The 13,650-nt window shown below is 42.2% G+C and overlaps 1 protein-coding gene across 9 annotated transcripts in view; it reads right to left on the bottom strand.

Annotated features, from left to right (window-relative positions):
• Window positions 1-13,650, bottom strand: part of LDB2 (LIM domain binding 2) — a 436,562-nt gene that overhangs the window by 47,596 nt on the left and 375,316 nt on the right. For all 9 annotated transcript variants that reach the window (XM_060188311.1, XM_060188312.1, XM_016185912.2 and 6 more), the window contains one exon: window positions 11,110-11,193. In XM_060188311.1, the coding sequence (XP_060044294.1) occupies window positions 11,110-11,193 (84 nt within the window). The remainder of the gene's footprint in view (window positions 1-11,109; window positions 11,194-13,650) is intronic.

Raw genomic sequence — 13,650 nt, 5'->3', positions numbered from 1 at the left:
TTTCTGTAGGCAGTGGGATGGAACCTATGCCTAGTTGGAAAATAAGCAAGGACCTGATACAGAGAGCAGTCTGGAGCCTCAGAACTAAGAAGTAAAAACCCACCAGCCTATTTATAAGGGGCTGTTGGAAAAGTCATGAGACTTTTTTTTTTTTGTATTGAAAAACATAGCAAAAATACCTCATGACTTTTCCAATAACACAATAGTCCAGATTACTTCCCTGCTTATGGTCTCAAATTAAAATAAATCCAGAGGACTCTCCCTCTACCCATCCTGCCAATGCATTTTCTGATACACTTCCTCCCACTAGACAATTAGGAAAACAATTTCCCGGAAGGTTAACTCTGTATGTAACTTTGTAATCTCTCTGCTATTTTATCTCCCCTCTGGCCCTGCCCAACTGCCAATTTCCCACCTTACCACCTCCTTTGATTTTCAGTGTCTTGTTTAACAATAATTCTTTCACTGTCTCTCCTGCTGGAGACTGGGTGGGAAATGACTTTCTTTAATCCAGGCCCTATTTGTACTTTCAAGGCCAAGAATTTTAGAAGAATCTGTGGCTTTGAAATTGTTTTCTGTTAGGATTTTTCTGCCAAAACTGTTTCTGTGTGTTTGTTTGTGTACACACACACACACACACACACACACACACACACACACACACACACATTTACTTTTTTCTTTTGACATTGTGCTAACCATTCCTTTTGGTTTGATGTTAGAAATCACTGTTTTCTAGACACCAGGCTGCCTATATGGAATGATTACTTCACTACTTTAATAGTTAGCTGCTTTAATTCCGTTATCAGGTCGACAAATGGACTCCTTTTCTATCTCCAAATGCAATTAAAGGTGCCCTTGGGGTGTTCCCAGTTTTAATCATTGTGTATGTGGAGGGAGTACTCCCCTGACTCCGAGGGTCCGTCTGTGTCTCTGTTCACATGAAGATTTTCTCCAAAGAGGGAACAGGAGTCAGAATGAAGTGTGACAGCTTTGTTTCAGACCCTGGATCCCTCTTCTGGTACCCACAAGTCTCTCCTCTGCAAGTCACCATCAAAGATCAGGCTGTCAATGCTGGGGAGACTGTCACAGGCTTGGAAGCAAGCTAACCCTCAGCCCAGGAAAGCCTTACAGTCCCACAAGCTTTGTGACTTTAAGTAATAAGAAATAATGATAATGATAATAATAATCATCACCCACTACCACATTAAAGTACAATTTATTATTTTTAAATGAATGGATGAATTTATTATTTGATAGAAACTGAGGGAGGTAAAATTGGAGAGAGAGAGAGAGAGAGAGAGAGACAGAGATGGAGGGAGAGAGAGAGAGAGAGTCCTGTAGCACTGTTCCACCATTTGTGAAGCCTTCTCCTGCAGGTTGGACCAAAGGGGGTTTACACCTGTGTCCTTCTGCATTGTAACAGATATGACACCACAATGGCCTTGCTCTCCCCCCCCCCTTTTTTAAGGATGCTTCATTACTGTGGTCTCTTTCATTCTCCCTGTCATCTTTGTCTTTAGCTAAAAGTATTAATAATAATAGTGCTGGATCTATTATTTTTATTGTTGTTTTGGACTGAATAGCACTGTTCAGCTCAGGCAACTGGTGGTGTTGGGGACTGAACCTAGGACCTCACACACAAAAATCCTGTGCCCTAGGCAGGACTGATTTCCACCACTAAAATGTGGACAGTGATTCCCTTCTTATGGTTCCTTGGTAACCAATGGCACAGTAATAGATACTGTTGTTGGATCACCTGGAGCCCATCTCAAATCCATGTCACAGTACCCTATCCAGCCCCTGTGACACGTCCTTCCTTCTCCAGCCTTTCACGGGAGGTCACAAACCTTGCTCCCCCCCCCCCCCCGAACTTCTCTCTCTCTCTCAAGTTTTTATTTTATTTATTTTTCTGAATTTTTAAATATATTTATTGATTGAACTAGACAGCCAGAAACTGAGAGGGGAGGGGAAATAGAGAGGGAGAGAGAAAGAGAGACACCTGCAGACTTGATTCACCACTTGCAAAGCTTTCCCCTGCAGATGGGGACTGGGGGTTTGAACCTGGGTCCTTGTGCACTGTAACGTGTGCTCAACCAGGTGTTCCACCACGCCTCCACACCCCTGAACTTCTCTATATCCCAGTAAGTGAGACATGTCTACAGGATGAGCTTGCAGTGCCAAATTGCTCCAGTGATTGTGAAGTTCTTGCTCTCATTTTTCTGACCCATCTCATCACTGACTGGTGACAAAAGTTTGCAAGCCCACAGCAACCTCCACACCTCCCCCTTGAGATGCATGCTGGACACTGTGTATTTCTAGGGCCCACAAGGTGTGGTCACTATGGGGATGTGCTGAGGTGGCTTTGGTCTCCCCAACTCCAGTGCTTAGCAGAGCCTGTTGCAAACCTCTCTGACTGTGTGACAAGTGGTCAGTCCACAGTCTGGCCCATTCTGACAGTCAATCACGATGGATCATTTCATCCTCAGAGTTGGGGTTCCTGTTCTGTCCCCAGGCTTGACTGACTGGACATTTAGGTAGAAAAGGGCTTGGAACTGGAATCGCTTCTTATGCCAAAACACTGAGAAGAAGACTTTGGTTGGCAGTCAAAGTCTAAAAAACAGCCAAAATACTTCCAGCAGGATACTAAAGGCTGACTCCAGTCACAGTGGAGTTGCTGGAGGCCACTTCCTATCATACTGTTTGGGGTCCTTTTCCAAAACTAATTGCCCAGTTCTTTCAGGAATTGGATTATAGGCCTATGCTATCAGGAGAAGCTATGTGCAGGGACCAATCTGCTTGGAAGTACAACAGTAATAATCTCAAAAACTCTTCACTCACTTGGGAAATTAAAAATACTGGATCAAAACACATTACCATGAAACCGAAATGTTTTTACACCCAGTTGATGATACTGCTTATTGGAAGAGTTAGACTTATTTAACAAAAACAATAATGTGAAGATTAGAGATAATATTGAACTCATCCAGGGATAATGATTATACACTTGCAATTGCATTTGCACTGGGAGGAGGAGGAGGGTGAAAATATAAGACACATATCCCAACCTCCCTCTGCTGTTCTTTTTGACAAACTTCACCAGTCCATATCTCCCCCCCCCCCTCTTTCTCTCTCAGATATATCCTGTGACTTCAAGTTCTCAGTGTAGAATTAATTCAAGGCCATGGGGGATATAAAAGAAAGGACCAATGAAGGAGAATGTCTTGGATTTCTGACATAGTAAGAGTTACCTATGCCCTTTTAACCCTCCCTGCCATGCAGTTGCTGTAATACAAGAGGGTACAGTTATTCACATGAGGAAAGTAAGGCTCCAGGGAATGAGAGAGGTGGGCTCTTATCATATGAGAAGTAAGTGACAAAAGGGGAGGTTGAGGAAGGAACTAGGTACATATCATGCCCTTACTGTAACAGGTTCTTCTTAATGACCCCTTGTATCACTTGGAAAATGCTATTCTTCTCAACATGGAGTTTCATAGAACTGAGGCAGCTTGCCAAAGGCACAAGGAAGTTAGCACTGGATCCTATATTTCTCTGACTCCAAAGTATATTTTCAGCTCAGACTTGTCTTGACAGAGAGTTTAAGTAACAGGATAAGCAAGTAGGATAGAGTAGGATATGGACAAGGTGCTTGGAAGAATGGCATTGATGGCAACAGCAACTTGAATTTGACTTGAGCACTTGACAGTGAAAGAAATGACTCAATAAAGTCTACTGCAGCACCTTGTGGACATATTTGCAACTATTATAAATGGTTAATCCGATGACTCTGTGGAAACATGCAAATGTGTTTACCCAATAATATTAAGAAATCATGGGTACACTGATTACATTTATGCTGAGATTATGCATGTAGATGAATAAAGAATGAGAACACAAGGAAATACATTTTTACTAAGATACAGAAAAACATCATTTTAAGTAAACAAGTTTTCCCCCCTTTGGTGCTGTTTATATAGATGTATATGATTATATAGAGAGATGGAAAGAGAAAGAAAAATAGAAAGAGCAGGCGGTCGGGCAGTAGCACAGCGGGTTAAGCGCACATGGCACGAAGCGCAAGGACCCGCGTAAGGATCCCGGTTTGAGCCCCCGGCTCCCCACCTGCAGGGGAGTTGCTTCATAAGCAGTGAAGCAGGTCTGCAGGTGTCTGTCTTTCTCTCCCCCTCTCTATCTTCCCCTCCTCTCTCCATTTCTCTCTGTCCTATCCAATAACAGTGACATCAATAACAACAACAATAATAACCACAACAACGATTAAAACAACAACAACAAGAGCAACAAAAGGGGAAACAAAAATAGTCTCCAGGAGCACTGGATTCGTGGTGCAGGTACCGAGCCCCAGCAATAACCCTGGAAGCAAAAAAAAAGAAAAGAAAAAGAAAGAGCTAGAGGAAGACAAATAGTACAATATCTCTCTACTCTTCATGAAGATTCCCCTGGTGTGGTGCTGAGAACTTGAACTTGGATCTTGGATCATGATAAAATACACATTCAACTTGACTGTGTGAGTGGTTTCCTGATCCCTCAACTATATATATATATTCCCAAGAATATCTGGCTAAATAGAGAAAAATAATCACACATCAATAAATTTTTTTTTAATATTTAAAGAACACATCCCCAAAGCAGTGAAAAGGGTACAGTGGCATTTAAATAAAAGTATTTTTTAAATTATGATGTTTTTAATTTTACTTATTTATTGGATAGAGACAGCCAGAAATCAAGAAATAGAGATAGAGAGGGAGAGAAACAGAGAGACACCTGCAGCCCTGCTTCACCACTTGCAAAGCATCCCCCCTGCAGGTGGGGACTAGGGGCTCGAACCTGGGTGCTTGGGTCCTTGAATATTGTATCATGTGTGCTCAACAACCCGGCCCAAAAGAAAAACATATTAAATTCTGATTTAGGACAAGTGTAATCAATGATATTAGAATAACAGTTTGGTGCAGAGTCTTGAGAGAATTAAGAGAGAGTTTTGCACATTGAATCCTCATGTCATATTTCTCATGCCATGTCCTCAACACACTCAGCATTTCTGTTCTTTGGACTGAGCTCATGGTCAACTTTGAGATAGCAACTCTGAAAAGGAATCATGCTCCCCCCCCAAATACTGTAGGGAAAGTGAATTCATGAGAGAGAGAGAGAGAGAGAGGATGTGCACACACATGCAGGCCTATGTGTTTGGTGCTATATAGCATCCAACCTTCCATTTACCATATACTGACCACCAACCATCTACTCAATAAACCTTTTCTGAGTGCTTTAGTTATCTAGATCTGTGAGAATGTACAGATTCAAGAGAAAAAAAAATCTGTTTTCAGTTTGTTCTGAATCTAGTACAGGAGACTGATGGTTAGAGAGACAGTTTAGTTTTTTTAAAAGATACATTTATTTTTATAAGAGAGAGACAGAGAGAGGCAAAAAGAAGCAGAGAGGGAGAGGCAGAGAGAGAGAAAGAGAGATACAGAGACAGAGAGACAGAGCGACAGAGAGAAAGAACTGTCCAGCTGCACTATATGAAGTGCCAAGGATGGAACTTGGGACTTCATATATGTACTTCCTGGCATGGTAATTCCTACCTAAGAGCTACCTACCAGGAGCCAAACTGGATACCATCTGCAAAGAGCTCCAGCCCTTGCCTCAGCTGGAGTCATAACTTTTCTGAGGAGGCAGTGGATGAATGAGACTCATAGTTAAGAAGAAGACATCTGGGGAAATGAGGTGGGAAAGGGGTAGGAATACTATTCTAGGCAATAGGTCTTACTGTGCCAAGACATGGCGGCAAGAGGACAGGAATGATGGGAAGGAATGCAGATGATTTGTATGGCTACAGGCTGGCGTGTGAGGTAGGGAAGGTGGTGGGTGAGCAGCTGATCTGAGAGACAGTACAGGCCAGATCATTAAAGGCTTGGAATAAGTGCCAGGGACACACACACACACACACACACACACACACACACACATTAAAACAGTGTCAGCTATAGCACTGGGAATCAGACAGCTCAGTGTGAGTCAGTGAGGATGAGATATTCTGAAGGATGCTGGGAGAGGAAGAACACTGAGGTTGGATGGTGTGGACTAGAAGCAGATGATTTGTAACAGTGGTTTCAATTCACTGACAAAGACAACATGCCTTTCTCTGACCATGTAAACACCCACACCATCTTTTTTTGTTGTTGTGTGGCATAATTCAGTTGCCACTGAAGCAGTTAGATGACTGACTGATTCAAGAACCAAACCAGAAGCCGGGCAGTGGAGGAACCAGTTGAGCATATGTTACTAGGATCTGCATTCAGGTCCCCCATCTCCTGCTGCAAGAGGAAAACTTCATAAGCAGTGAAGCATTACTGCAGGGGTGTCTCTCACTTCCTCTCTTATCTTCTTCTTCCCTCTCAAGTTCTCTCTGTCCTATCAAAGAAAAGGGAGAGATAAAGGGGGGAAATGGCCAGTAGGAGCAGTGGATCTATCATGAAGGCAAAGAACCTCAGTAACAGCCCTGACGGAAAAAAGGAACAAAAATAAAAACAAACAAACAAACAACCCCCCCCCAAAAAAAAAAAAAAACTAACTCAAATCCTCAAGAAGGCAGATGTCGATGACGCAGATCTTGTTCAAGGTAAACTGACAGCGATGAATGAAGATGGCCCATGGTTCTCAGATCCTTCTCACAGCCACCCTGGAAGTTGGTGGAGATTCTCTTTTTAAACACTCAGGGACAACATCTCTGTTTTGCCTACCCCCATTTTTATTTATTAAAAAAAATTAAATTAGTTTTATTTATTGGATAGAGACAGCCAGAAATCAAGAGGGAAGGGGAGACAGGGAGGGAAAGAAACAGAGAGATACCTGCAACACTGCTTCACCACTTACAAAGCTTTCCCTCTGCAATTGGGGTGCAACATCTTGAACCCTGAGCCTTGCACATTAAAACATGTTCATTCAACCCAGTGTGCCACCCGCCCAGCCCCTCCTACCCCCATTTTTTATGAGAGAAAATGGACTAGACATCCATTTCCCCCTTTTTAAATTTTGAAATCTTATTCTTTAAAACTTTTAATCAAGATAGAAAAAAAAGTTCAAATCTTTTATTTTTATTTATTTATTTTTAACACAAGCTTAACCCTGGCTTGTGGTAGTACAAAGGACTGAACCTGGGACTTTGGAGCCTCAGGCATGAGAGCCTCTTTACATAACCATTATGCTATCTACCCCTGCCCTTATTTACTTTTTAAACCATTTATTTATTTACTGTTGGATAGAGACAGAGAAATTGAGAGAAAAGGGGGAGATAGAGAGAGAAAGAAACAGAGATACCTGTAGCCCTACTTTACCACTCCTGAAACTTTCACCTTGCAGGTGGGGACCAGGGGCTTAAACTTGAGTCCTTGTACACTCTAATGTGTGTGCTTAACCAGGTGAGCCACTGCTTGGGTTCAACACCTAGGAAATTCTTATGTTCAAGAGTTTCATTTCAAAAAATAGAGATTCCCTGGCAATATATTAAAAAAAAAAAACTAAGAAAAATCTCTCTCTTCTTCAACACAAGATGCTCTTATAACATTTGAATTTAGCTCTGCAGACTCCTTTTCCTACTCCAGGAGGGACCCTTCCCTTTTCATGTCAAATCCTTACAGAGGTTCCTTATTAATGAAAGTGTCCTGTCCCATTTTTCAGATAGCTAGTAGGCCTATTTTAATTCTATCCCAAAGGGCCTGTGGCTATACTAGTTTTTTGTTTGTTTGTTTGTTTATTTTGTTTTTGTTTTTGCCTGAGCCTGAAATCTGATATGCAGGTGGATTCAAGTTATTGTCTGGGAAGATGATGTCATGGCTGGAAAAAGGACCAGAAAGCTGAATCAGGGAAGAGAGTAGCTCCCAAATATGGGAAGGGTATTTAAATATTGTTGACTGTAAACCCCATCAACCCCCCCCCCAACTATTCATCTGCACTTTTCCAGCCTTTAGGTTCATGATTAGTCAACAATTTGTTTGGCTTTATATGCTAACTCTGTTTTCAGCCATCAGGTTCCAGATGCTACCATGATGCCAACCAGATTTCCCTGGACAGACAATCCCACCAATGTGTCATGGAGATCCCATTCCCTAGAACCCCACCCTACTAGGGAAAGAGAGAGGCAGACTGGGAGTATGGATCGACCTGTCAATGCCCATGTTCAGCGGGGAAGCAGTTACAGAAGCCAGACCCTCCATCTTCTGCATCCCACAATGACCTTGGGGTCCATACTCCCAGAGGGTTAAAAATAGAAAGCTATCAAGGGAGGGGATGGGATAAGGAGTTCTGGTGGTGGGAATTGTGTGGAGTTGTACCCCTCTTATCCAATGGTTTGTCAGTGTTTCCTTTTTATAAATAATAATAATAATAATAATAATAATAATAATAATAATAATAATGAATGTCATGTCCCAACTGTCCAGTCAGCCAGTTGCTCTAAGACCTGGCTCCCAATGAATTCTTTCCTCACTTAGTCTTAGCTGCTCACTTCCTATCTTGCTTGGTAAAGTGAGACAGGAATCCTACTCTCTAATCCATGCCCCCCCCTTTTTTTGCCTCCAGAGTTATTGCTGGGGCTCTCGGTGACTGTACTAGGAATCCATATTCCTGGAGGCTATTTTTCCCTTTTGTTGTCCTTGTTGTTTATCATTGTTGTTGTTGTTATTGCTGTTGTTACTGGATAGGACAGAGAGAAATGAATAGAGGAGGGGAAGACAGAGAAGGGGAGAGAAAGATAGATACCTGCAGATGTGCTTCACTGCCAGTGAAGTGACTCCTCTGCAGGTGGGGAGCCAGGGGCTCGAACCCGGTTCCTTGTCAGGTCCTTGTGCTTTGTATCATGTGCACCCCCCTCCATACTCCTCTGCCACCCTTTTTGGAAATGTCCTTCCTGTCCCCTTTTTCTGGCTTATTTTTCTCTGCTTCTTTCACATTCAGTTTAAGTATCATCTCTCCTCTGACTAATTATTTTTTTCTCAAATAACTCTGTCTTGTGCTTATGTTATAGGGGAACACGGGAGGAACAGAAGGCTGGCACTAGCTTTACTCCATTCTCAAAATTCGTCACACATTTTCCCAACAAAGAATTGATAGAAGAGCATGACTGTTCAGGTAAATGAAACTTTTATTAAGAACAAAACATGCTAGGGGAAGAGAGAGAGAGAGAGAGAGAGAGAGGGAGAGAAGAGACTTAGATGGTTGAGGTCAGGGCCCAAGAAAGCCTAGGCTCCCACTTTAAAACCCTAAATCCTGCCTACACCTTCTAAGCCACACCTGTAACCACCCCCATTTCTGGGCAGTAAGTCCTGTAACTTCTCCCTCAATGCTTCCATAGTTCCATCCAGAGACTTCTTTCATGGCATTTCCCACTTTGCCAACCAGTTTCTCACTTCATGCAACTGTCCATAAGAGTGAATTTTTCGTGGCAGGTACCATAACTATTGTCTTGGAATCTTTAGCTCCCAGCATTTGACACACAGCAGTAAGTATAGATAAAGCTTGGAGACATTTGCCCAGACTATTCTTAATTCACTGAGAAGGGAGTCTGGAAAAAGCATTCTTAGCCTCTCAAATGTAAACAACAATAACAATTTTTTTTTTCTACAAAGTGGATTGTGAAAACAAAACAGAATTTATGAAATGAATCAGCCTTTAAGAACAAAGCAGCAGGGGCTGGGTGGTGACACACCTGGTTGAGCGCACATGTTACAATGTGCAAGGACCTGGGTTCGAGCCCCCAGTCCCCACCTGCAGGGGGAAAGCCTCACAAGCGATGAAGCAGTGCTGCGGGTGTCTCTCTGTCTCTCACCCTCTCTATCCTTCCCTTCCCTCTCGATTTCTGATGGTCTCTACTCAATCAATAAATAAAGATAATAAAAAAATAAAAATAAAAGAACCAAGCAGCAGCATGAACTACAAGATGGACTGGAGAGCAATTCTACACAGTGAGGAAACTCAGAGGCAAAGCAATATGGAACATGGCTACCGCCTCCTCTTAGTTTCTAGGACAGGATGCTAGCTTACGAAGGAAACTACAATGAAGACCCCGGATTCACCTCTTATACTACTACCGGTAGGTTTCTGCATATTAAACTACTTTCCCCATTTTATATCTTAGTGCTTCTCAGCCACCAAGTTGCAGATGCTACCATGATGCCAATCTGACTCCCCTGGGCAGACGACCTCACCAATGAGTCCTGGAACCCCACCTCCCCAGAGTCCTACCCTGCTAGGCAAAGATAGAAACAGGCTGGGAGTATTGATCCTCCTGCCAATGTCTCTGTCCAGCAGAGAAGCAATTACAAATAGAAGCCAGAACTCCCACCTTCTATACCCCATAAAGACTAGGGAAACTTCTAAGGGAGGGAATATGCAACTCTGGTGATGGGAATTGAATTGTATAAAATTGTGCCTCTCTTATCCCACAATCTTGTCAATCATCATTAAATCACTAATTATTAAAAAAAAAAAAAGGAAACCATACCCTCTATCTATGGCACACTGCTGTGATTCTCCACTAAAACCAACTATATATATATATATATATATATATATATATATATATATATATATCATATACTCAGATCAAATACAGAAGTTATTATATGGAAAGACCATTTTTATTAAAAAATAATTGACATTATATTCAAACTAGAATTGCTACTACATAAGACACAGAGAACTCCTATGTAGACTTAGAAAAGTTGCATTACTGCATTGGGCTGAATTCCCAGTGAAATCCTGAAGCCACACTGACCTGCCTCAGGGGCCCTTGGATGGAGACTCAGGTCATAAACTCAATTAGAACGCACCAGAAACATGAGACAGTCAGAAGGGAAATGATGCCAAAGCTTTGTGTGAAACAACCATTGTTCGCTGTTCACCTTTGAATAAGTAATTTCAAGAAACACACACACATACACACACACTCGTCTAGACTTGATGCTTTATTTACTAAACCTCGTTTCTACTGAACACACCCATGCTCCATGGCAAACCTATTGTGCTAATGACCTCGTTTAAACCCTCAGCTTAGTTCAAACTCAACCAACACAAACATCTCATTATCGTTCTTACCCTGAGGTAGTTGAGGGTGAAATTTGTCAGCCCCATCCTGGTGATGTTTTTGGACAGCTGATCCAGCACCTGAGGATCCTGTGCCTAAAGGAATAAAAATAATAAAACATACATTGCACGCCCATGGACAGCCCCAAGAAAGCCCAAGAGCATTCCATAGCTGCTAAGAGATACAGTCTTGCTACCATGTTGCTATCCTGGCTTCCCTGGGCAAACTACTTCACCAATGTGTCCTGGAAGTCCACCCCCCCGGAGTCCTACTCTAACAGGCTGGGGGGTATGGATACACCTGTCAATGCTCATGCCCTATGGAGAAGCAATTAGAGAAGCCAGACCTTCCACCTTTTGCACCCCAAAAAGAATTTTGGTCCATACTCTCAGAAGGGTAAAGAACAGGGAAACTTCCAATGGAGGGAATGAGACATGGAATTCTGGTGGAGGAAACTGTGTGGAATTGTACCCCTGTTAGCCTATAATCTTGTTAATCATGACTAAACCACTAATAAAATTAAAAAGAAGACATACAGTCTGAACATTGCAGATATTTCTCAGAATGGTAAATTTACATTATGAAGACACATGTATATAAGACTCAGATTTTGGGATGAATTCAGCAAGACTCTTGGCCCGGAAAACATCAAAGAAACTCAGAGGTGTTTCAGTCCCTAGAAAAAAATGATCCACATCCTCCCTACCGGGATAGGACGTCTTCGGCTCTTTCTGAACCTGCCTGAGCTCTGCAACTAACCTTTTTAGTTTTGCTTCTTGTTATGACCATGCTTCAACAGTTTGGAGGAAAGGACGTTTTTCCTCTGACTGCTGTGGGCTACAGGGAGATATTTAAAATTTTGAACCTTCCTCCCACTAAGCTGAGGCTAGAAATAGATGCCCTCAACAATTTTCACCCTGCAAGATGATTAATGGTAAGCACCACGTTTATGGCAACATAGCAGTCACATTTTTAAAAACGAAAATTCTTTCTAGAGCTCATTTTTAAGCGGAGTCTATGAGCTGATGCGTTTTCCTCTCCTTTCTGTCATTCCTTCTCTCTTAGTTGGTATTAGCAAATTGGTGCTGAACAAGGGCACATGTTCTCAAGTCTAGATTCATGAGGTGAACTTGGCTATACTTTCATTGATTTTCTTCATTTTTTCCCCCCACGATGATACAACCAGTTGACATGATTTATATAAGTACAAAATACAAGATAAAATGTAGAAGAGTCAGAGCCTGTGACTTTTCACATCAACTACAAGGCCCCTTGTAGACATGCAGCCAGCACTGATCAAACCTCCGCTATATGCCTGCGGGAGGTACAGCAGCAGAGGTGCATCTGGTAGCCATAGCCCACCTCAGAGTGGTTAATAGACAGGGTATTGATGAAGGAATTAGTGCCCTGGAGATGGCCTAGTGGCTAGAGCCTTGGACTAAAAAGCAGGAGGTTCTGAGTTTGAACCCCAGCATCACATATGCAAGAGTGATACTCTGGTCCTCTCTCTCTCTCTCTCTCTCTGTAAGGCAGGCAGAAAGGAAGGAAGGAGGGAAGAAAGGAAAGGTATACAATCTTTAAATAAGAATGAATCAATGGGGGATGGGTGATGGCATAACTAGAGTACACATGTTACCATGCGCAAGGACCTGGGTTCGAACTCCCACTCTCCTCCTGCAGGGGATAATGCTTCATGAATGGTGAAGCAGGTCTGCAGGTGTCTTTCTCTCCCCTCTCTGTCTCTCCCTCATCTATCAGTTTTTCTCTGTCCTATCAAATTTAAAAAAATCAAATAAAGAATAAAAAAAAGACCACTAAGAACAGTATATTTGTATTGGCACCAAACCCCAACAATAATCCTGGTGCCAATAAAACATAAATAAAAAATAAAGAGTGAATGAATGAAAGGGTGTTGTTGTCCCCACTCTTACTGCCAGTACTGATTGAAGTCAACACACAAAGGGCTGCTCTAAGAGTTTTCTGTACATTAATACTTAGTCCTCAAACCTAGCTTCCTGACCCAGCTTTGAAAATTGAGCAAGACTCAAGAACTTAGAAAACTGAACAGAAAAACAATGGAATTGGGGAGTGAAAAGTCTATAGCAGAAAGCACCAGGCCAGCTGGGAAGGCAAACTAAATGAGAGGAGAGGACAGAGGGCAGAGTCCCATAGGTGAGACTGGTGATCTGAGAGCTGGGAGACAGTTAACCAGCCTGGGCTTGCGAGTAAGAACCAGCTCACCTGCAATCTTGATTTTGCCTTTTGGGGGCTGAAAAGAATTGGGTGGACTTTTCTTTAAACCTCAGTTTCCTTACTTGGGAATCAAAAATAGTGACAGCTCACTTTTTAAAATAACTTAGAGTACTGGATAAAAATTTGTACAAAATATTTAGCAGAAAGCCTGACATGACAAACAATCAAATAAATGCTAAATTCTTATTTATTTATTTATTTCACTGGAGCACTGCTCAGCTCTGGCTTATGGTGGTGCAGGGGGATTGAACTTGGGACTATGGTGAAACCCTTTGCATCACCATTGTGCTATACACTCT

Source organism: Erinaceus europaeus, chromosome 3 (assembly GCF_950295315.1).
Source record: "Erinaceus europaeus chromosome 3, mEriEur2.1, whole genome shotgun sequence".
NCBI classification, from domain to species: Eukaryota; Metazoa; Chordata; class Mammalia; order Eulipotyphla; family Erinaceidae; genus Erinaceus; species Erinaceus europaeus.
The sequence above is the reverse complement of the archived record's forward strand: the minus strand, read 5'-3'. Positions and strand labels throughout refer to the sequence as shown.